The sequence below is a fragment of the Lathyrus oleraceus genome, chromosome 5, assembly GCF_024323335.1.
Source record: "Lathyrus oleraceus cultivar Zhongwan6 chromosome 5, CAAS_Psat_ZW6_1.0, whole genome shotgun sequence".
Lineage (NCBI taxonomy): Eukaryota > Viridiplantae > Streptophyta > Magnoliopsida > Fabales > Fabaceae > Lathyrus > Lathyrus oleraceus.
The window spans coordinates 275,626,656-275,651,572 of NC_066583.1; the positions used below are offsets into that span (position 1 = coordinate 275,626,656).

Here is a 24,917-nt window from a genome sequence, read left to right on the forward strand (position 1 = left end):
GCAAGTCATGATTAGGATAGGCTGGCTCCCTGTGCCAGTTAGCTAGAAACCTTAACTTAGGGACGATTTGCATGATAACATCTAGGCTCGAGTCGTAGTCTCCCTAGTTGTGTCTCCCTCTGTTATCTGGTTAGGCTAGTCCTGTATCCCTCCGCAGGGGAACTACGTCGCCCTGATCCTCATACCAGATGAGGTACGTAGGCAGGAGATGAGCTGATCTCTCCGGGCGCCTGTGTCTTTGTTTTGTCTTGTTGTGTGCTTGGAAGCTGATGTAAGTCCATCGAGTGGCATTTGGGTTCCAGTGTGGGTTTGTTGGTTCGGATGCTGATGTAAGCCCAGTGATTGGCATTCAGGCTCCATGTTTGCCTTCTTGTGTGTGTTTTGGTTCGGATGCTGATGTAAGCCCAGTGATTGGCATTCAGGCTCCACGTTTGCCTGTGTGTGTCTTGTTTGTTTGTGCGCGTGTCAGCCGAGCTACGAATGCTCTGATTCTCCTTCGTCCAAGGAGATACGTATGCATAGGATGCGATATCCTAGCGAGCATGTGTCGTTTCCCCAGTCCGAACTACTTCGACTCTGATGTCTATGCCTGATAGACTAAGTAGGCCCAGGATACGATGTCCTGCCGAGTCAGTTTCAGTCAGTTTCTTGCGTCTCTTTCAGCCAGTGTGTGTGTGTTTGAGCAGTGTTTTAGCAACCATTTTCCTTCCTATTGTGCGTGGATCCCGTCGAGTACGACGGATGCGTAGGGGTGCTAATACCTTCCCTTCGCATAACCGACTCCCGATCCCATTCTCTTTGGTCGCGAGACCATGTTCTTTCCAGGTTTACTCTGAGCGTTTCCTTTCCCTCTTTTGGGATAAATAACGCACGGTGGCGGCTCTGTTGTTCTTGTTTTCCCGCCGGTTTTTCGCGTGATGCGACAATGACGAAAGTGTTCTTAAAGACTCTTGATGCTTTTTATTACGAGAGGATGATTGCAAGCGCTCCTACAGACTTTACTGACATGGTAAACATGGGAGTCCGTATAGAGGAAGCAGTTCGAGAAGGGCGTCTAGTTAGAGAAGGAAGTTCATCTTCAAGCGGGGCAAAGAGGTACGGCGGTTTTATGAAAAAGAAGGAACAAGAAACTAATGCTGTGTCCTATAATCATCCAAGAAGGATCAATTATCCTTACCATTCCCAACACCAACATATAGCAGCCGTGACTCCAGTAATCACTTCCGCTCCAGTTCAAGTCCAATACCCTCAGCAGCGTACCAACCGCTTCCAACAGAATACTCAGTATCAGCAACAACATCAACCTCAACAACATCAACATCAGTTACAACAACGTCCACCACAGCAACAAAGAAGAACCAATTTTGATCCAATTCCGATGTCATATGCAGAATTGTATCCAGCTTTGATCACTAAAAACCTTGTGCAACCACGACCACGACCTCCTGTACCAGAAGTGCTACCTTGGTGGTACAAGCCAGAGGTATCTTGTCCCTTTCATCAGAATGCTCCAGGTCATGACTTAGACAACTGTTTTGCTTTAAAGTTGGAAGTACAGAAGTTGACAAGAGCAGGTATCCTGACCTTCAAGAACATGGGTCCCAATGTGAAGGACAATCCAATGCCAAGTCATGGTCCTTCATCAGTGAACAATATAGAAGTTTGTCTCAATGAACAACGTGTTACGAAGATAGAGGAGATTCGGCAGTCTTTGGTTGAAATTCATTCTGTTTTATGTGCTCATGGTCTATTCCAACATGACCACCAGATCTGTGGTACATGTTCAGTCAATTCAAGAGGTTGTAGAAAGATTCAAGATGATTTGCAAGGCGTCATTGATCAGGGTTTGATTCAGATTTCTAGACAAGTGAGTTCTCCAGAATCACAAGAACAAGAGGTGAATGTCATCATTCCTTGCTTCAACATTCCAGAGAAAGTAGAGATAGCTTATCATCTGAGGGAGCCAGTGGTGATTTGCCCTCCGGGCCCAATGCCTTACACTTCAGATAAAGCGGTCCCCTACCGCTATGCAGCAACTATTATTGAGAACGGTAAAGAGGTCGAGATTAAAACCTTAGCCTCAGTTACCAATATCGCAGCAAATAGCCGAATGACGCGCAGTGGCCGCGTGTTCGCTCCGCCGGTTATCCCAAGTAGAAATGTTGAGAAAGATCCAGTAGTCGTGGTACTAGTGACAAGAGAAGCAGAAGGGCAAACAAGCAATTCAACCCTTGACAAAGAAACAGATGAACTACTCAGAATTATCAAGCTCAGTGACTACAAAGTGGTAGATCAGTTGCTACAGACACCGTCAAAAATCTCGATCCTGTCCTTATTATTGAACTCGTCTGTCCACAGAGAAGCACTACTGAAGGTGCTTGATCAAGCCTTTGTAGAACAGGATATAACAGCAGAGCAGTTCAACAATGTTGTAGGCAGCATCACTTCGTGCAATGGCTTAGGCTTTTGTGATGAAGAACTGCCAGAAGAAGGAAAGAATCACAACTTCGCTCTCCATATCTCAGCTAATTGTCAAGGGGATTCTTTGTCTAATATCCTAATTGACACCGGTTCATCTCTGAATGTCATGCCCAAGTCTACCTTATTGAAGCTAAAGTATAAAGGGGGGCAAATGCGGCACAGTGGAATTATTGTGAAAGCGTTCGATGGATCAAGAAAAACAGTCATTGGAGAAGTTGATTTGCCTATTGGTATTGGACCACACGTATTCCAGATCACTTTCCAGGTTATGGACATAGTGCCAGCTTATAGCTGTCTGCTCGGACGCCCATGGATTCATGAGGCGGGTGCCATTACATCCACGTTACACCAAAAGTTAAAGTTTGTCAAGAATGGGCAAATAGTGACGGTTAATGGGGAGCAGGCTATGCTGATTAGCCACCTTTCATCGTTTAGTGTGATAGAAGTAGAAGAGACGGCTGTTCAAACTCCATTTCAGGCCCTGACCATCGATGATTACAAGAAAAGTGAAGGTCCAATCGCGTCATTTAAAGACGCCCAGCAGATTGTCAAGATAGGTCCTACAGAAATATGGGGCAAGGTGATAGAGTTGCCAGAAAACGTTAACCATGCAGGATTAGGCTTTGTTGATGGAAAACAAGTGCAGACTTCAGTGGTGCGACCTTTCAAAGATATCTTTCACAGCGGTGGGTTTATCAACATGGTAGCAGTTGAAGAGGATACTTTTGAGAAAAAGACAGAAGACGAAGGCCCCAGATTTGTGACACCAGGAGTAGTTATGAAGAACTGGACCACAGTTGACATCCCACATTGTGTCCACATATCAAAGTAATTAAGCTTTTCAGTTTTCAAAAATCTTCCACTTTAGCCCAAAGCGCGAAGCATTAATTTTGTAAAATGGGCACTTTTGTCAAAAACGTACTATCCATGAAAAAGATCTTTTGTGTTCCTATACACTTGTGTCCTTTTATCTTTTCAGCTTTTTCGGAAAATGGTAACACAAAAAAAAAACCTTAAAAAGAACACATTTTTGCATGTCATGGTCAGTCCTCTAAAAACAATTGTTTGTACAGGTTACTTAAACCCGTTGAACACAATGACATCATGCCCCCCCCAACTTTGAACATTTTGTATTCGAAGCTGAAGAGGAAGAGTGGGATGAGATTCCAGAAGAGGTCGCCCGCCAGCTTGAAAATGAAGAAGACACTATTCAGCCATACAAGGAGCCTTTGGAAACAGTCAACTTGGGTTCGGAAGAAAATGTGAAAGAAGTCAAAATTGGAGCATTGTTATCCCCACAGGTCAAGGAGCAATTGATCAGCCTGTTGAAAGAGTATGTAGATGTGTTTGCTTGGTCTTATCAAGATATGCCTGGTCTCGACACTGACATCGTAGAGCACAAGCTACCTTTGAAGCCAGAATGTCCACCGGTCAAACAGAAATTAAGAAGAACACATCCAGATATGGCCGTCAAAATTAAAGAAGAAGTTCTGAAGCAAATAGATGCTGGTTTTCTTGCCACTTCAGTGTATCCAGAGTGGATAGCAAATATTGTGCCAGTTCCTAAGAAGGACGGGAAGGTACGAATGTGTGTCGACTATCGTGACTTAAATAGAGCAAGCCCAAAGGATGATTTCCCCTGCCTCACATTGACATGTTGGTAGACAATACAACAAAGTTTGACATATTCTCCTTCATGGACGGATTCTCCGGGTATAACCAGATCAAAATGGCTCCCGAAGACATGGAAAAAACTACATTCATAACACCATGGGGAACATTCTGTTATCAAGTGATGCCGTTTGGGTTGAAGAACGCAGGTGCTACTTACCAGCGAGCCATGACAACGCTCTTTCACGACATGATGCACAACGAGATTGAGGTTTATGTGGATGACATGATCGCGAAGTCTCGTTCAGAAGAAGGTCACTTAGTGGATCTATTGAAGTTGTTTCAACGATTGAGGAAGTTCCGTCTTCGCCTCAATCCGAACAAATGCACATTTGGCATCAGGTCAGGTAAACTCTTGGGCTTCATTGTCAGCCAAAAAGGCATTGAAGTTGATCCAGATAAAGTAAAAGCTATCCAAGAGATGCCCGCACCAAAAACAGAAAGGCAAGTGAGAGGTTTTCTAGGACGATTGAATTACATATCCCGGTTTATTTCTCACATGACTGCCACTTGTGAACCTATCTTCAAATTGCTGAGAAAGAGTCAGAATTGTGTTTGGACAGTGGATTGTCAGAAAGCATTTGACAGTATCAAAGAGTACCTCATGGAGCCTCCTATCTTGTTACCACCTGTTGCTGGAAGACCGTTGGTTATGTATTTGACAGTGCTTGAGAATTCTATGGGCTGTATTCTGGGTCAACAAGACGAAACTGGAAAGAAAGAGCATGACATTTACTACTTAAGCAAGAAATTTACTGACTGTGAATCACGATACTCCTTACTCGAGAAGACATGTTGTGCATTGGCTTGGGCTGCTAAGAGATTGAGGCAGTATATGTTAAGTCACACCACTTGGTTGATATCCAAAATGGATCCAATCAAGTACATTTTTGAGAAGCCTGCACTCACTGGTAAGATTGCAAGATGGCAGATGCTGTTATCAGAATACGACATTGAGTATCATACCCAGAAAGCTATCAAAAGCAGTGTGTTGGCTGAGTACCTTGCTCACCAACCCGTTGAAGATCACGGTGATAATGAGGATGAGTTTCCTGATGAAGATGTCATGTTCCTAAAATCCAGAGATTGTAAAGAGCCACTTCCTGAAGAAGGGCCTGAACCAGATTCTCAATGGGGTTTAGTATTTGATGGAGCTTCCAACGTTTATGGACATGGAGTAGGTGCAGTCATTATCACTCCAGAAGGTTCTCATATTCCTTTCACGGTAAGAATTTGCTTTGAATGTACAAACAACATTGCTGAATATGAAGCCTGTATCATGGGTCTTGAAGAAGCCATTGACCTCCGCATCAAAAATCTTACTGTTTATGGTGACTCAGCGTTAGTTATCAATCAGATCAAAGGAGAATGGGAAACACGCCACCCTGGCTTGATCCCATACAAAGACTATGCAAGAAGATTGTTGACTTTCTTCACCAAGGTTGAATTGCATCACATTCCTCGGGATGAGAATCATATGGCGGATGCTCTAGCTACGTTGTCTTTAATGTATCAAGTGGGTTTTCCAAATGAAGTACCCAGAATTGTGATCAAGCGACTTGATAGACCAGCACATGTGTTTACAGCTGAGGCCAGTTTTGATGATAAACCATGGTACCACGATATCAAGCATTTCCTTCAGACTCAGGAGTATCCTCTTGGAGCAACAGAAAAAGATAAAAAGACTTTGAGAAGATTGTCAGGCAGTTTCTTCCTTAATCAGAATGTGCTCTATAAGAGGAATTATGACATGGTCTTACTCAGATGTGTTGACAAAAAGGAAGCAGAAATGTTGATGAAAGAAGTTCACGAAGGGTCCTTTGGTACTCATGCAAACGGCCACTCTATGTCAAGAAAGATGTTGAGAGCTGGTTACTACTGGTTGACCATGGAATCAGATTGCTGCAAATTTGTAAAGAAGTGTCACAAATGTCAGATCTACGCTGATAAGGTTCATGTACCACCAACCTTTTTGAATGTGATTTCTTCTCCTCGGCCATTCTCAATGTGGGGCATTGACATGATCGGTATGATTGGACCCAAAGCTTCCAACGGACACCGTTTCATTCTCGTGGAAATTGATTACTTCACCAAATGGGTAGAAGCAGCTTCGTATGCAAAGGTGACAAAGCAAGTGGTGGTCAGATTCATCAAAAATAATCTCATTTGCCGATATGGCATTCCAAACAAGATCATCACTGACAATGGCTCCAATCTGAACAACAAAATGATGGATGAATTATGTGAAAGTTTCAGGATCGAGCATCACAACTCTTCTCCTTACCGTCCCAAGATGAATGGGGCAGTTGAAGCTACAAATAAGAATATCAAGAAGATCATTCAAAAGATGGTTGTTACCTACAAAGATTGGCATGAAATGCTGCCTTTTGCACTACACGGATATAGAACATCAGTCCGTACTTCAACTAGGGCAACCCCATTTTCACTTGTATACGGTATGGAAGTTGTGTTATCGATAGAGGTTGAAATTCCATCAATGAGGATACTAATGGAAACTCAGTTGTCAGAGGCTGAATGGTGTCAAAGCAGATACGATCAGTTGAATTTGATTGAAGAAAAAAGAATGACTGCCTTGTGCCATGGACAGTTATATCAAAAGAGAATGAAGCAGGCATTTGATAGGAAGGTTAAGCCGAGAGAATTCAAAGAGGGTGACCTTGTGCTCAAGAAGATGATACTATTTCACAATGATTCTAGGGGCAAGTGGACTCCTAACTATGAAGGACCCTATGTTGTCAAGAAAGCCTTCTCAGGCGGTGCTTTAATTCTTACAAACATGGATGGTGAAGAGCTTCCACGTCCCGTGAATACAGATGCAGTCAAGAAATACTTCGCCTAAAAAATGAAAAGAACAACTCGCTAAGTTGAAAACCCGAAAGGGCGGCTTAGGCAAAAATGAGCCTCTCGGTGGACTGAAAACCTGAAAGGGCGGTCCAAGCAGAAATTAGAGACATAAAAAAACAAAGAGAATATTATCCCGGTAGATTGAAAACCCGAAAGGGCAATCTAGGCAAAAGTTAGGGATTTCAGGCAAGTAACTGCATAACAGAGATAAGATCATTGAAGTATCAGAATATTTTCAACAGTTCTCCAACTTTCTCAAGGCTGCAATACAGGTCAAAAGTGGAAGAGAGAATGATGTCATTGTAGTTCAACGTACCCTTTTTCCACGAAATTACCATTTTCCAATTTGTAAAGATCTATGGAATCACGCTGTTGGCTGATTACCATCCTATCAAATCAATTTGAGCCTTTCTATATTTCTTGGCACTCTTAATTTTCATTTCAATTTACGAAAGTTCTTTTACTTTGACAGATATGTTTTGAAACAAAAGTTTTGAATTAAAAACAGTTTTTGAAAAATATAAAGATTATTTATTTTGATTTGTGGACATCAATAAAAGGATTGAGACATGTGGTCCCAGTAATTCTGAAATCCTGTGATTCCAACTAGACATGTTCATATTACTATCCTTATATGTATATGATGAAAAAATCTCCACAGGTGTCTTGGCAGTAATATTTCTCCAGCAGAGGTTGTGATTCTGGATATCCCCAGCTATGCTTCCTAGTTTTCCTCAAGAGATCATGCAAGAAATATTTCAAGAAGTTTATTCCCTTCACTTGGGGCATGAAGACTCCCCAGTTAATTGATCATGAAGACTTTGATCCAGGTTTTAAGTTACAGATTTGGCCTATGGGATTACTACAGGTATTTCCCCAGTAATTTATTAAAGCGGGATCAGCAATGTCCCCAGCAGAGGATGAGAAGGAAGATTTGATTTCCCTGAGCAGGAGTAATACAGAGGTCTCCATCCCTCAGCGAGTGAAGAAAGTTGATATTCAGAAACTACAGGGAATCTCCTGTTGTTCTCTGTCCATTCAATAGAAGGATATGTCTCCTCCTCAGTAATGTTTTGTAGTAAAAGAAGAGTGTGTTATGCATTTTAAGCAAATTCAAGAATTGCAGGATTTCTCCTAAATTCTCATTTATATTCAAAGGTCAGACATCACTGTTCCCCGACAGAGTCTCCTAGAGGAAAGATCTCGTAACCAGATATCAGACACCATAATCCCCTGCAGAGTCTTCAGATACAGAAAGTCTCCATGATAATTAAAGCAAAAAAATCAAGGATAGATTTCCCCTATATTCTTATTCCCTGGAAAGATACCACCTATCCCCAGCGGACTTTATCCCCAGCAGAGTCTTCTAGAAGAATAATCCCTTCTGCATTATCAGCAAATTCAAGAATTGCAGGACTTCTCTTACAATATCATCTTATTTCCATAGGATAACACCTTGTATCCCCAGCGGAGTCCTCAGAAAGGTCCAATCCTCATATACATCACAAATTCAAGAACCACAGGGAATCTCCTGCATTTTTGCAGTAGAAGGCATCTCCATTCTTCTACGGAATCTTCAGCAGCGACAGACTTTTAAAGAAACCTGGATATGGTGCTCTTGTACCAATTCCCCAGCAAGTCTTTGTACTACTCCCTAGCGAGTCTCAGTACAAATCTCCAGCAAGTCCTTATGCAGCTGTTAACATTTTTAGTTATTCCTAGTTTTGTCTGTCCATCATGCATTCATTACTAAATATTCATGCATATCTATGACATATCATGCTTGCATTCATATGCACCTTGTTTCCTTGTTTATATTGTGGGTTGAGTCAATCTCTCCATATAGAGTATCCTCATAAGCAGCAAAATACCTTTTATTGGTCATGTTCCCCACAGAGATCTATGCCTCGTGGAAGATGGTTGTTTCAGTTGTAAATCCTGATGAGTTCATTCCTCTTCAGTTGAAGTCTTGTTTGACCGTTTCATTCTAGTTCTATCCTAGTTTGAACCTCGTGTCTCCAGATAAAGCTCAGAAATCGCCAGTAAAAGAAGGCAACAATATAGTCTTTGTGACTCTCATTCAGTAAAACAGACATGACAGATATTGTGTCCAAGTCCTTTATGCCTTCACCTTTGAGTTGGTACCTGTTACAAACTTGAGTTACCTACATCCATGAGTGGTAACCTTTGTTATCCCTCGGATAAATTAATTACTATCTCCATGTATGAGTTGATAACATCCTCACAGAAAGTTCCATGGTTCTACCTGCAACTTTGAGCTGGTAGCGTGCTTTCGTCTTGGAGTTTAGCACAGATTCCTTTTGATTCCACCTTCGTCTTTGAGTTGGTGAAGTACCTGCAACTTTGAGCTGGTAATATGCATTCATCTTTGAGTTCGCACATTTTCCTGTGATTCCATCTTCGTCTTTGAGTTGATGGAGTACCTTCATCTATGAGTAGGGTATGTTTGATCCTTGTTGAACTGATAGTGTGCTTTCATCTTTGAGTCTGCACAGATAACTTCTGATTCCATTTTCGTCTTTGAGTTGATGGAGTACCTTCATCTATGAGTTAGGTACATTTTGTCCTTCCACCGTCATCTTTGAGTCGGTAATGATAAACATCTCCAGGAAAATATGTTCTAAATTCTTTTAAACACCTTTGTCAATGAATCGGTGGTTGCCTTCAACTTTGAGTCGGCATTTCTCTGTCTACCTCATCAATGAGTTGGTAGTGTGCATTCAACTGTAAGTCTGCACAATGATCCTTAGATCTGATTCTTCATCTACACCATCATCAATGAGTTGGAATTTGATTTCCCTAGCAGTGTTATTATCAATCTTTTGAAGCTTTCCTTCAACTTTGAGTTGGCATGTCCTGTTTACCTCATCAATGAGTGGGTAGTGAGCTGTCAACCATGAGTCAACGCAGTTCGATTCTTATTATGCCCTTGTTATACCTTCATCCTTGAGTTGGTATTCATCTTTTCTGTTACCTCCATCTTTGAGTTGGTAATGTACTGTCACATCAGTACTCTTGTTATATTGATCTTTTCCCACTTTCATCTATGAGATAGTGATGTATCGTCAGCATTGAGTCGATATCTCTTTTCCTCCTATTTTCCATCTATGAATAGGTAGTGAATCTTCCCCAGCTGAGTGTTCTCAGTGCTTACCTTCATGCATTGAGTCGGTGTATGTCCTTCCCCAGTAGAGTTTGCACTCCTGTGTCTCTGTGTCTGTCTGTCTTTTGCATCATGCATACATGCATTTGCGGTCAAATTTTGTGGCGTTTTTCATATTTAATTACCTTACGCCATTCGATAGCCTCTGGCTATCTGGCCTAAGTTAATTAAATAGGGGCATCTGTCGCACCCCAAAATTTGACTTTGGCTTTGTTGACCACATCTTGATTAATCTCGTTGTCTCGTATTCATCTCAATTTCTTAAACTTCGCGTGACAAGTGGTTTGATTAGGTTTTGTGTGTTTTCGTTGCTTACCGTGTTGTATTTCATTGTTTTAGCAAAACCTGGCCGATATCGTTGCCTCGTATTTATCTCGCTTATCTCTTTTGTGCGTGGCATCGCTTCGATTAGATTTTGTGCGTTTTTATCTATTTAATTATTTGTTTGTCGGTATTTTGACTGTATTTCGAATATATTAGAGTTTTCGTATTGTCCGATTATTTGTGATTGTGTTTGTCAGCGTTTTCGTGATGTCGTGTTGATTTTATTATTGCCTAGGGTTGTTTATTTAATTACGTGTTGTGCCATGTGATTTAATCAAGTCTGTTTGAGTCGTGTTGTTGATTTTACTGGTTTACCAGTTTACTGGTTTATTGGTTTTATCAATTTGTCTATTTTGCTGTGCAAATTGTCATCATTTTTATCGCGTTCGTGTCGCTCGATTTTATCGTATTTTAATCGTGTGTTGTTTAATATTATTTGTGCTTAATATTAATTGTGTTTAGTTGTTAATTAGTTTATTTAATTAGGATTAATATTATATTAGTTTATTATTATTATTATTATATAATATATAAAGTATATTATTAATTTATGTTAGATATTTTTTTAGGTTTCCTATTGTTTAAGTAATCTAAATATATATTATTAATTTATGTTAGATATTTTTTAGGTTTCGTATTGTTTAAGTAATCTAAATATATATTATTAATTTATGTTAGATATTTTTTAAGTTCCTATTGTTTAAGTAATCTAAATATATATATATATATATAGATGTTGTTAGTAAGAAAAAGGAGGTGGATCAGTAAGGAAAAAACGTGTGGTGAGAGAAACCGAGAATTGAAAAGAAATATTTTTCCAAAAGCATTACTGTATTTCACTTGTTCTTCATTTTCGGTAACCCAAAATCGTCCCGATTATTCACCGAAACATAAAACCGATTTCATATCTTTGAAGTTCGTTGAATCCAGGTCACAAATATCCAAGGTTCATTTCATTCCGGCGTCGTTTCACCGATCAAAAGCGACGTTGAAGTCAGGTACTCACGAAGGCAGCCAGCACTGCGTCGGTGACGGTTTCCAGCTTTCAATCGATCATTTCGACGATCAGAAGTTCATCCTCTTCACACAAGGTAATATTCTTCACTTATCTCTGAAATCGGCAAAGTTCTGGCTTGCCGACATGTGTTTTAATATATTATTTATCTATATATATATATATATATATATATATATATATATATATATATATATATATATATATATATATATATTATTTTGTCTATTATATATCTAAATAAATAAATATATATATATATATATATATATATATATATATTATATATATATATATATTATCTTTGTCTATTATATATTATTTGTCTATATATATATATATATATATATATATATATATATATATATATATATATATATATATATTATTTTTGTCTATTATATATTATTTGTCTATATATATATATATATATATATATATATATATATATATATATATTATATATATATATATATATATATATATATATATATATATATATATATATATATATATATATATATATATTATTTTTGTCTATTATATATTATTTGTCTATATATATATATATATATATATATATATATATATATATATATATATATATATATATATATATATATATATATATATATATATATATTACTTTTGTTTACTAAATATTGTTTATCTTTTATTATTATTTTGCATATATGTTTTATTTAAATGTTAGTTAAATTAATTATTTGTTTAAATGTTTATTTTAATTAAATGTTTATTTATATCAAATGTTTATTTTGTCTAAAGTAAATGTTTATATTGTTTTTTTATATTTGTTTATGTTGTTACTAACCGTTTCGTTTCAGTTTCAGCTCGATTAACTCCACTAACTATTCGTAATACTAACTATTCATAGCTAACTGTGTTGTAATAATTTACTTTCTCGCATTTTTTATGTTCTGTATTGTGTGTTTAATCGTATTGTTCACGTTTTATGTTAAAAAATCGAAAAATCCAAAAAAGAGAAACCCGATGCGATTCCAACGGTCGCCGTTTAAGAAACCCTTTTCACACACTCACAAGCTTACTCTTGGGCTTCCTTATAATGAGCCCATTTATTTATTGTTTCAGGGTTTAGGCTCATTCAAAACTTTTGCCAGCTTTGGCTTTTCAGTTTAAAAACATTTTCAAAAGGACGTGTCAGTCTCGAAGCCTCCCGCCTAGGTCGAGCAAGAGATGGCAAGACACGCCAATCTAAAATCAACAAAACAGACTTTCCCCTTTTCTTTTGGGAGAACTACGTGGATTCTGATTTCTCCATTGCGCCTTGGAGATACGTAGGCATGAAGTCTACGACTTTATCGAGTCCAAAAACAATAAAATCAAGTTCTTTTCTCATCTCCCCAATCAAACGATCAAAGCGAAAAAAGCAAAGCATTTACATAAACATAAGCAAAAAGGTTCCTGTGGAGTACCACAGATGTAGAGGGTGCTAATACCTTCCCTTTGCATAACCAACCCCCGAACCCGTAACTCTAAAGGGATTTATCGTTATTTTTCCCTTCCTCTTTTTTGGATAAAATAAAAGACGGTGGCGACTCTTGCATTTAAAATATTTTTCAAACGGGTTAAGTTCAATCAATACTTAATCTCGTGAAAAATCCCGCCGCGACAACGACCACTTCTGGTAAACCCTCCAGGTCCTCCAACATTGTCCACAACTGGACCTGCAATCACCGGAGTCTTATTAGGCACACCAATAGTCACTGGAGCTTGATTCACTAGTCTGACCGGATTCTCAGCCCTTCGGTTACTACGGTAAGCATTGTCATATTTCCATGGCACAGCCCTACTATCAACAGCCCTTCTATCCGAAGCAACAATAGTAGTTGGAGTGCTGACTGTTACGGGAGCAAAAATGGTAACAGGAGTACCACCAGTGGCAGGCGCACTAACAACTCTCTGGCCACGTCCCTCAGACGGTTTGAAATAAATGGTGACGGTTGACACCACCCCACGATCTTTAACAGCTCGACTAAACTGTAAACAGCCTTCGTCAATCAAGTTCTGAATACCAGCCCTCAACTGTACACAACCATCCTATGAACCCGCACATTCTGAACAGTCTCGATCACAACCCGGGTATACCCCTCCATTCAACAAACGATCCTTCACAACAACCAACGGAGTCTGGATCTCCTCAACACTGACCACCAAGTCTTCAATCTCTCCCCCTTCAACATTGTTCACTCTGTGTGCACCATGTGGAGGCATAGGATTGTTTACAACATTCGGCACAGGAGCAAAATTGATAGTTTTAGCGTCAATTAGGTCCTGGACCTTATGATGAAAATCCCGACAATTCTCAATGTGGTGCCCCGGTGCACCAGAATGGAAGTCACAACGCACGTTGACATCATACCCAGGTGGTATTTTTGTCAACGGTGCCATAGTACGCAACTCCACGAATCCCAATCTGAGCAACTCAGGTAGCAACTCAGCATAGGTCATCGGCAGCGGATCAAAACGTCGATCAGGCATCCTCTGTCTAGGCTGATATGGACGTTGCTGTTGATGTTGTTGTTGTGGCGGTTGTTGAACTCTCTGCTGTTGCTGCTGACGAGGTTGAGGTGCCGGAATAGTTACAGCAGCAACCTGGCGATATTGATTTCTGTTTGCACTTCTTCGGTGTTGCACCGCATTGGTTTCACCCTCTCTCCCGCGAGGTGCCCCAGCAAATGGTTTCTTTGAAGATGAGGAACCAGCATCCTGAATCTTCCCAGCTTTAATCAAACTTTCAGTCCTTTCTCCACAAATTACAACGTCTGAGAAACTACCGAATGAGCAACTCCCTATCCGGTCCATGAATACACCTTGTAAAGTACCGATGAACATGTCAGTCAGTTCCCTTTCCAGCATAGAGGGTTGTACTCTTGCGGCCAACTCACGCCACCTCTGGGCGTACTCCTTGAAGCTTTCACCAGATTTCTGACATAGACTCTGCAACTGAGTCCGGCTCGGCGCCATGTCCATATTATGTTTGTACTGCCTCAAGAAGGCTTCACCCAAATCCCTCCAATTACGAATGGATTCTCTCTTTAGCTCCATGTACCAATCCAAAGAAGCCCCAGATAAGCTATCCTGGAAAAAATACATCCACATTTTCTCGTCATCTGTGTAAGCAGAGATCTTCCTGTAATAGGCCTGCACGTGGGTGCGAGGACAAGAAGTACCGTTGTATTTATCGAACGAGGGTGCTTTGAATTTGTAGGGAATTCTCAAACCTTCCACCAAGCCCATGTTTGTAACATCGAAACCCAGAGAGTTCTGACACTCCATGGCCCGGATCTTTTCAGCAAGGGCATCCACCTTCCGATCCCTCTCTTCAACTCTTCCAACATCATCGTCTTCACTGAGCAGTGTGAACATGTCCTCCTGCCTGTCAACCAACGGAGCAGGATGGCGAATCGGAGCCCGGGTAGCTCTGGCATTAATAGTCTCTGTAGCAAGAGGTTGTCCATTGATTCTGATACCCCTTAATTCATCCCCTACAGCGTAGTCATTGGCGGGAGCAACAACAGCAGCATTATCATTAACCGGGACACCCACTGGTGAAGCACGACTCGGAGGTGGGAGCACAGCTTCCTGTCTCTGGGCTAAGGCACACAACTCCTCTTGCCCTTAAACGACACCCTGCATCATTGTCATGAATTGGGCCATGTTAGCCCTCATCTCAGCCAATTCTTCTTGAACCTGGTCCATATTCCTCTGATGATTTAGTCTGGTTGAGTAGCGGTGCGGTCGTTGATCAGCTATCCTGCCTGACACAGGAACCAGAGTGAGAAGTCTCGATCTAGAACACCTGTAATGCAAAATGATATGCGTATGATGCTAATGATGCGTATGATGCACATGATATGTTCATTTCTCAGGCATTCAAGAGCCCATTCGTCTTTCAAGAAATGGCAACCTGCAGCATAAACAAAGAGGCAACATACACCAGATAGTGAGCACAGGGTGAAACATCAACAATCTCATCTATAGATATGAGCAACAAGGATCATACAACAACGTCAACAAGGATCCAAATAATCGGAGTGCAACAATGAATCCCATCCAACAAGCCTGGAGGTGATTCTCAACATAAACAACAAAGATACAAGCTAAGACAAATGACTTCCAGGAATGAGCGTCTTCAGGTAGTGGCACTGGTCTATCAACAGGTCACATTCTGAACATTCTGGCAAGGGAGTGAGCTTCTCCTTCAATTGTCTTCTGAGTTCCACAACTTCTCCTCCAAGCTGGCTCTCTGATGCATGTCTCAAATCTACTTCCTTCTTCAACTGGATGTCTTTGTCTCTAAGTTGCTTCTCCAAGTCTCTTATCTTCTTCTGATAACTGGCTTCAGCTCTCTGCAACCTCAAGCATTCCCGGTGTTCTGCATTCAACAAGGTCTCCATCTCCTCATAGGATCTCTTCTTGCTTTTCAATCTACTAGCATCTTCACCCTGCATGCCTTTGAGTTGATGAGCCAAGTTCAATTTATCAGCTTTGGCTTTGTAAAGCTCCATCTGGGTATCTTGTTCCTTCTCCTTCAACCGACGATTCTCCATCAAGGCTTGCTTGTACTGCTCAGCAGGTACACTCTCAGCAAGGATCAAAGGTGGTTGCACTTGCAAAGACTCCATCCTATCATAGGGCAACAACAAAGTCTCAACTCTCTTCTTGACCCACTCAATGTAGTCAGGCATAGCAATGGCAAACGTTTTCCCCAGGACAGCTCCATCCTTGACACCAATGGTCTTCCAAGCTCTTCCTATCTGCTCCAATCTAGCAGGGTCACTTCGCTTCTCAAAATACACACTCTCAGCTATCTCAGCATCAAGTGGTCTTCCATTCATCACAAACCCCAACTGGCGAAGAGAAAGAACCGGATTGTAATTGATGCAACCCTTAGTCCCCACAAGTGGCACATTACGAAATTCTCCACAACTCATGATGACATTACGCACATCCATCTGGTAAGACTGCCATCTGATATCATAAGAGGTAAGAGACATAATCCTCTGAGTCCACTTATGAGTGCTCTGAGCATCCACAAAAGGTCCACTAACTGGCAGGAGAGACAAGAACCATCTGAGCAACAATGGGAGACAACATCTGATAGCTCCACCCTTACCATGCCTACTGTGAATAGCATAGTAAGTGTCAGCTAACAAAGTAGGAACTGGGTTTCCTCCAATGAAAATAGTGACAGCAGCAAAGTCTACAAAATTGGGCATACTCGGGAATAACACAATCCCATAAATCATGATGGCCAACTGAGCATGAAAAGCCTCCCAATTCCCCTTCTTTGCTTCTTCTCTTGCTACCCTCAACAAGAACTTCAAAGGCAAACCCACAACATCCCCACTGGACTTCCAATTATCACTCACTTCTTTGACACCCAAATGAAGAGCTCTGGCAACAACTCTGAAATCAACCTCCTTTAGAACATCCAAGAAAGGAACCTGATACCGGATCGGGACATTCAGAAAAATAGAGTACTCCTCCAGAGTAGGCGCTAACTGATAATCCTGGAAGGTGAAGCATCGGAGCTCGGGGTCGTAAAACTGTAGAAGAGTCTGCAACGGCACTGGATCTACCACCATCTTCAACAGTGTCAACAAATCCCCATACTGGTCCACAAACACCTTCTGGTTACCACCGGTCACAAGGTTGTTCAACTCTATCAGAGATGTCAATGGCTCACGATGAAAACTGTAGGAGCAAGTCTTCCGCTTCAACTCGGGAACGGATGCCATCTCTCATAGTGAATAGACTCCTGAATGAACTTGAGAAATGATATGCATGAAGAGATTAGTTTTTCTTTCTTTTTCTTTTTTCATTTTTTTTCATTTTTTTATTGCATTATTTAATTTTATTTTTTTGAAAATAAACATGCTATGATGCAAATGATGCAGACAAGACTGGCTGGCTGTGTATCTCGGAGCACAGGATCACAACTTCGGCTTGAACTTGGAACCACAAATCATCTGAAACCCAAAGTCATCTAAGACCCAATCTACGGAACCAAGTCACCAACAGGAACCAAGAGTCACCAACAAGTCACCAACGGTACCTGTAATAATGATCATTCCCTCCCCACTCACGGGTGTCATCTAGGCCAGGGTAAAGATAAGAGAAACGCGGCATAAATAACCCTTTCATAGAATATCATCATATACACACCCGAAGTATGTAACGATAATACCCCATCAGAGTCTGAACTGCTCGTGATGTCAAGTTCCGCTAAGTGGCGCAATACCACCCGCTTCCCAAGAATCACTCTATTCCTAGGTGTCCTAGAGTTCACTCATAGCCTGGGTATTGGGCCTTTTACCTCTTGTAACTCCCACCCCAACAGAGAGACAAACACAGCACAACCAGCACAGATGAATATATGATGAATGCAAACATAAATGCAAACATAAATGCAATCATAAACAAATAAATGCAATAAATGAAACAGCAAAAGCAACCAAACCCTATCCTAAAGAGCACTAGGAGAGACTCGCTTAGGGAAGATGGACCAGCAAGAGGTCAACTTCTCTATTGTCCCCAGCAGAGTCGCCAGCTGTCGCATTACGCGAAAAACCGGCGGGAAAACGAAACAACAGAGCCGCCACCGTGCGTTATTTATCCCAAAGGAGGGAAAGGAAATGCTCGAAGTAAACTTGGAAAAGACATGGTCTCGCGACCAGAGAAAGATGGGATCGGGAGTCGGTTATGCGAAGGGAAGGTATTAGCTCCCCTACGCATCCGTCGTACTCGACGGGATCCACGCACAAAAGAAAGGATAAGGTTGCCAAAAATTGATCACAAACTGCACACAAGGCTGGAAGGAAACACAGAAAGACAAGAGAAACAGGACTCGGCAGGATATCGCATCCTGGGCCTACGTAGCCTATCATACACAGACATCAGAGTCGACGTAGTTCGGGACAGGGGAAACGTGCTCGCTAGGATGTCGCATCCTATGCATACGTATCTTCTCTGACCGGAGAAGAATCAGAGCACTCGTAGTTCGGCTAACGCACGCTAAACAAAACACAACACTGGAAACCGACTGCCAATTGCTGGACTTACGTCAGACTCCACACAAACAGGCAAACATGGAAACCGAATTCCAATCGCTGGACTTACATCAGACTCCGAACCAACAAACACACACAGGAAACCGACTGTCAATCGCTGGACTTATGTCAGACTCCAACAAGCAAACAAGACACAGGAAACCAACTGCCAATCGCTGGACTTACGTCAGACTCCTACCAGAAAGGGAGAAACAACTCACACAAACAAAACAAAAGGTTGCCCGGAGAGATCAGCTCATCTCCTGCCTACGTACCTCATCTGGTATGAGGATCAGGGCGACGTAGTTCCCCTTAACAGGGAAAAAGGACTAGCCTAACCAGATACAAAGGGAGACACAAACTACTAGGGAGACTACGACTCGAGCCTAGAAGTTATCATGCATACCATCCCTATGTTAAGGTTTCTATCTAACTTGCACAGGGAGCAAGCTATCCTAAACAGCACAGGCAAAGTCATACAAGCAAGCACAAAGCAAGCACACACACTATATGCAAACAATTGGGCTCATACAAGGTTAGGCTGTGAAACACAAGCCAACTGGAATGGGGTGTGATTAGCTCTTAACCCTAACATTGAGAGTTAGGGTGAAGCAGATGAAATGGGAAGTGAGGGTAAGACCTCACAGCTCTTATCCCTGGCCTGGGAGAGCTTCAGACAAATGAAAGTGCGGGAGTTCAGAAAGTAGGAACTCTTCTCCCCATATGACTGACACAACAAAGATTTTGGGCTATTATCCACAATGCATCAACACATGGTGTGTGAGCAAAGTGAAGGACACAACTGAATAGCAGGAGATGGATTACACATCTCTTTTATCTGCCAATTGCCTCTAAAGAGGTCTTTACCTGCTTGGCACAAAAGATAAACAAACACAAGCACTGCCTCTTAAGGAGGACTTCAGACAGGTGCCTGCCCACATAACAGGACAGGTCTTCCAGACTACATGAAGTCAGAGAGTTATACCTCAATGGTTAAGCAACCAAGCAAAGCAAAAGCAAGTTCAAAAGAACTCAAAGCAACTTAGGTACCTGAAAAAATCTAAACCAATCAGTTTATAATTCAATCAAACAGACAGACAATAATCAATCACAAAATCAGACAGATAAAGCATCAAGCAACAATGTGCAAGCCACAAGCCAATAGGCACAACACAAATGGCTTGGCATCAACCTACAAAACAACATAAGGTTAGCCAACATCAATCAACTAATCAATCCAAATGAGTGAACCACTTCAACCATGGTAATGTACTTCTTAACCTGAAATCCACAATCCAAACAGTAAGTCCAAACCACTAGGTCTAAGCCTAGGGTCACAAGAGGGTCAAACATTCAAAACAGAACATGAAACTTAACATGAATCAACTTCATTCAATCAAGAACACATTCCAAAAGGTCTCATATCAATATCATTAACCAAAAGCATTTCATGAACCAAACATGGCAAGGTATGCAAATTGTGACCATATTGTGACATCAGAAGAAACAAATGCACATTAAATCAAAAATGACTCAAATAATCTTGGCAAAATTCATGAGTAAACAGGACATACAACATGATCATCACACAAAAAATTAGAGGCATTGGACATCAATAGGCATGGCAATCACATAGCATAAGTCAAGACAAGCACAACAAGCACATGTGTGACACAAATTGTCACACCAAGTTAGCATAGACATAAGACAGAAATGGTAATTATTAAAAACCTCAAACCAAAGCCAAAACAACATTCAACATGTCTAGAAATAGTATGCAAAATTTCACATTCATTGGATAAGGAACAAGCATTTCATGATCAAATGAAGTTCAAGGCAATTTTAAAACTCAAATGTGACCATCCAGAATGAAAAATCTCAATTAAATCAGAAATGATCCAAATAATTCCAGAAAAAATCATGAGCAATCACAACATCTTTAGCATGCATCACACAAAAAATCAAGGGCATAGGATAATATTTGGCATGGCAAACACATCAATCAAATTGAACATCACAAGGTGTGACTCAAATTGTCACACCAACTTAACACATTCATAAAACAGAAATGGTAATTGATAAAAATACCAAATCAACACCAAAATGTCAAGCAATGAGTCTAGTTATAGCATGCAAAATTTCATAAGCATTGGGTAAGAATCAAGCATTTCACAAATGATATAGCAAGGCAATGTCAAGTATGAACATGTATTCAATCACTCTAGCCCCAAAAAATATCCAGCCAAGCACAATTTTCATTTTAATAATCATAAAAAACTAGACAAGATAAGGATCAGGATGCAAAAAATTGGGATGAATTTGGATGAAATTTGCATTTGTTATGATTTTTGGAAGATGAGAAAAAATAAAAGTCAACATGTGAAGCAAGCATATGAAATAGGAGGGAAATGAGAAAACAAGAGAAATATTTGAATAAAGTGTGGCACGGAGGATCGAACAGGGGACAATTTTGAAAATGCAAGGCGCGCCAAGTGAAACGATGCGTTTCACTTAAGTGGCGTGGTCCAATCAGAATTGAGCCCTAGGAAAACACATGCAGCATGCAGAAAGCGTGGCCTAAAGGGTCGAAACTGTTGCCTAAAGCCAAATTCATCTTCTTCATCACACGTTCATGAACAGTGCTATGCATTCAAGAACACCAAGAACGAATTCTCCAGAACTTAAAAATAAGCATGGCATCGTGTAGGCCTTTCATCATAGAGCAAGAATCCACAAATATTTCATCAAGAAACATCAAGATACGCATGAATCGAAGCAAACAAAAATCAACATCAAAAATTCAATCGAGCATATCTTCATGTACAAGGCATCATTTTACACGATTTAAAGCTCAACATGACCACTACAACAAGATCTACAACAATAGCATGATGAATTTGAGAAATAAGAGGATCGATTTTGTAACCTCTTGAAGAGCAGATCTGGAATTCGTGTGATTCAGGCCTTGTGATGCTCCAAACTTCTTCTATGCAGCTTGTAGAGTTGATTGGATGAAAGCTTGAAGTTCAATTGCACTTGATTCCACCAGAATTTGGATTCACCATGGATGAGTTCAAGCTTGCATATGCTTCAAACAGGCACGATTTCATGTGAATTCACTTCCAAACTTGCTCAAGGATGCTTCCAGATGATGAATCGAGCAACGGAATGTGATTTGTTTGAAGAAATTGAGAGAAGATTTTGAGAGAAAAGTTTGATGAATTTATGAAAATCTAGATCTAGAATTGGTAATCCTGAAAAACAGTTATGGTTTAAGGCTTTATAGTCCATGCTAATCATGTTTAGGGATGGTTTAAGCAAAATGCAAGTGTGATTAAGGACTTTGTGGTGTGAATGCAAAAATGAGGTTTCTTGCTCCATGCACGTGAACAGTGCATGTTCTGGCCCATAATCCACTTAAAAACTTCCCATGCACACTTTGGAAATGATTTGGTATGCTCATGTTACACCAAAATGAGTTTATGCAATTTTTCACAAAAATCTTCATGATTGAACCAATGCCATGAAAATGAGATTTTATGTCAAGTGATGCCATGCTTGGAAAATACATGTTACAAGGATCAATATGCAAAAAGAGCCACCCAAATTGGCCTTTTGGTTTGAAAGTTATGCTCATTTGAAGTCTAAACCACACTTTGCCATGTTTGAACCATATCTCATCAACCACACATGAGAAATTCATGATCTTGGACTTTTTGGAAATGGGAGAGAAAGATCTTCAACTTTCATGTTGGACAAAATTTCATTTGAAGCTTTCTTGATGATATAATTTTGAGTTGAAGTTGGACCAAAACCTTTCCATTTTTGGAAAGTTCAAATTACAGGTCACTTGCTATTTTTGGAAAGTTTTGATCTGACTTCAAATCCTTCAATGTTGATGTTTGAAATGTCAAATGAGACTTGTTAGCACATGAATGAGGCATCTCTAACCATCTCCCACCTCCAAATTCATAGTTGAATTGACAGTTGACTTTTGTTGACTTTTCAAGGTCTCAGATGAGTTGCACATGGACTGATGATCTCTGAGCCTCCAATACTTGGCCAAACCACTTCAAAATGATCCTTGAACCATATGAACTCATGGGAACCACCCTAAGGCTTTGATCTCATGGAAAAATGCACTTGTTGCCTTGCACAGTTGAATCTCCTGACCAGTCTTGCCTGATGACATGATGGACTATGCAAAGGATAATGCAATGTTAATGACCTAAACATGAAATGCATATACAAATGGGAGGTGCAAATTTGAGGTGCTACACTCAGCAAGGTTGATCTTGGTTTTAATCTCCAATAGAGTAAGGTTGGTTTCCTCAGTAGATTGCGTTGGTTTCTCCACCAGTTGCCATCTAGCCCGACCCATAGTCAGAGTTTCCTCCTGGTTTCTGAGCAGCTATTTGCGTTTATCCTCTGTACAGTTGTACCCCATTTGATATGGTGTTGACCTAGAATTTCCCACAGATTCGATAATTTTTCCTTTCCTCAACATATTTCCTCCTTCCCTAGCTAGGGTTGAGCCTTTGGGATATTGATCTCTTTGCTCCGGTAGTTGTTCTCCTCTTTTGTGGATTGACCGAGGATTGTATCGATGATTCAATTTTTTGTGACACCTATGTATCCTTTGCGATCATTTTGTCAGCATAATCATCATATATACATATACATATACGTATACACTCATATAATTTCATAATTGCATAATTATATCATCATATTGATTGATTCATTGCTTGAGACTCTTATTCTCTTTCATGGCGGTACTTTATCCCCATACAAATCTGGCATCGGTTCTCCTTCAATTGTAGAGTTTCGAACCCTTAAGCAGAAAGACTTTAACCTTTCTCCTTTATCCACTGAGTTATTTCATCGTGGAAGATTTTTGTTTTAGTTTCCTCCGTAGTGAATAACCTGGATGGAATCACTCCCCTTGAGTTATATCCTCATTGGGTTGAGTCTTGATTGACTATTTCTTTTTAGTTCTTACCTAGATAGATGCTTTGGATCCCCTAAGAGTTTATTACCCAATAACTGGTAATATTCTTCTTAGTTTGCAGTTTGTTACTTCTTCCCCATCAGTAGAGTCCTCAGTGGATTCATTCTTTTCCCGGAAGAATATCCTTGATATGTTCATCCTAACTGATGACGGATATTTTCTTCCCCTGTCTGAGTTTATCCTTGATATGTTCATCCTAACCGATAACGGATACTCTCATCCTTGGTATTCTACCTAGTAAAAAGTAGTTGTAATCCCTATTTTGTTCCCTAGAGAGCTAATCCTTGATATGTTCATACTAATTGATGACGGGTTTCCTTCTTTTTGCGGTCTTCTACCCAGTAACCGGTAGTTGTAAATCCTGCTTTTCTTTCCCCTTTGTAGAGTCAATCCTTGATATGTTCATCCTAACCGGTGACGGATTTTCTCTTTATGGTATTCTATCCAGTAACTGATAGATGTAATTCCTATTTTGCTCCTCAACATAGTCTATCCTTGATATGTTCATCCTAACCGGTGACAGATTTTCTCTTTGAAGGTATTCTATCCAGCATTCGATAGATGTAATTCCTACTTTTTGCTCAGTTGGTTTATCCTTGATATGTTCAGCTTAATCGATGACGGATATCCTCATTGACATCCCAGGCAAGTCTCTCCTTGATATGTTCATCTTAACCGATGACGGATTTTCTTCCCTTCTGAGTCTATCCTTGATATGTTCACCTTAACTGGTGACAGGTATTCTCATCTTTGGTCTTTTGCCCAGTAACTGGTAGTTGTAAATCCTATTTTTGCAATTCTCCCCGGCAAGGCTATTCTTACCCAGTAACCGGTAATGAATACTCCCTCCCGGTGGTTCTCAGCAAGTCATCCTTGATATGTTCATCCTAACCGATGACGGATGTCCTCTATGTCAGATCTCTATTATCTCCTTACCTAGTAACAGATAGTAGATAATAGATTTCTTCTCCTCCTGTGTTGAAGTTTATTTCTTCCCCAGTTGAGTTGAGTGCGCATTTCCTTAGTGAAATCGTTTTTCCTGCAGTGATTCAAGTACTTCAGCTTTACCCTGAGTTACTCGTAACCCCTGCAGATGTTTTGTTTCCCTGGTTGAGTCTTTCCATTTTTTATGGAATCTCTCTAGTCCCCCAAAAAATTTAAGTCGTAGCCTGGCCTACGCATAATCCTTCCCCCCCCCCCCCCAGAGTCTCTGTCTCCCCAGTGAGTTTTTCCTTATGGAATGCATTATGCTCTTGCGGATATTCGATCTCT

At 40.4% G+C, this 24,917-nt stretch overlaps 1 protein-coding gene across 1 annotated transcript in view; it reads left to right on the forward strand.

Annotated features, from left to right (window-relative positions):
- The first annotated feature begins 925 nt into the window (after positions 1 to 925).
- LOC127080187 (uncharacterized) overlaps positions 926 to 24,917 on the forward strand; it is a 52,182-nt gene continuing 28,190 nt past the window's right edge. Inside the window, exon 1 of the mRNA XM_051020517.1 lies at positions 926 to 3,253. Within this exon, the coding sequence (XP_050876474.1) occupies positions 926 to 3,253 (2,328 nt within the window). The remainder of the gene's footprint in view (positions 3,254 to 24,917) is intronic.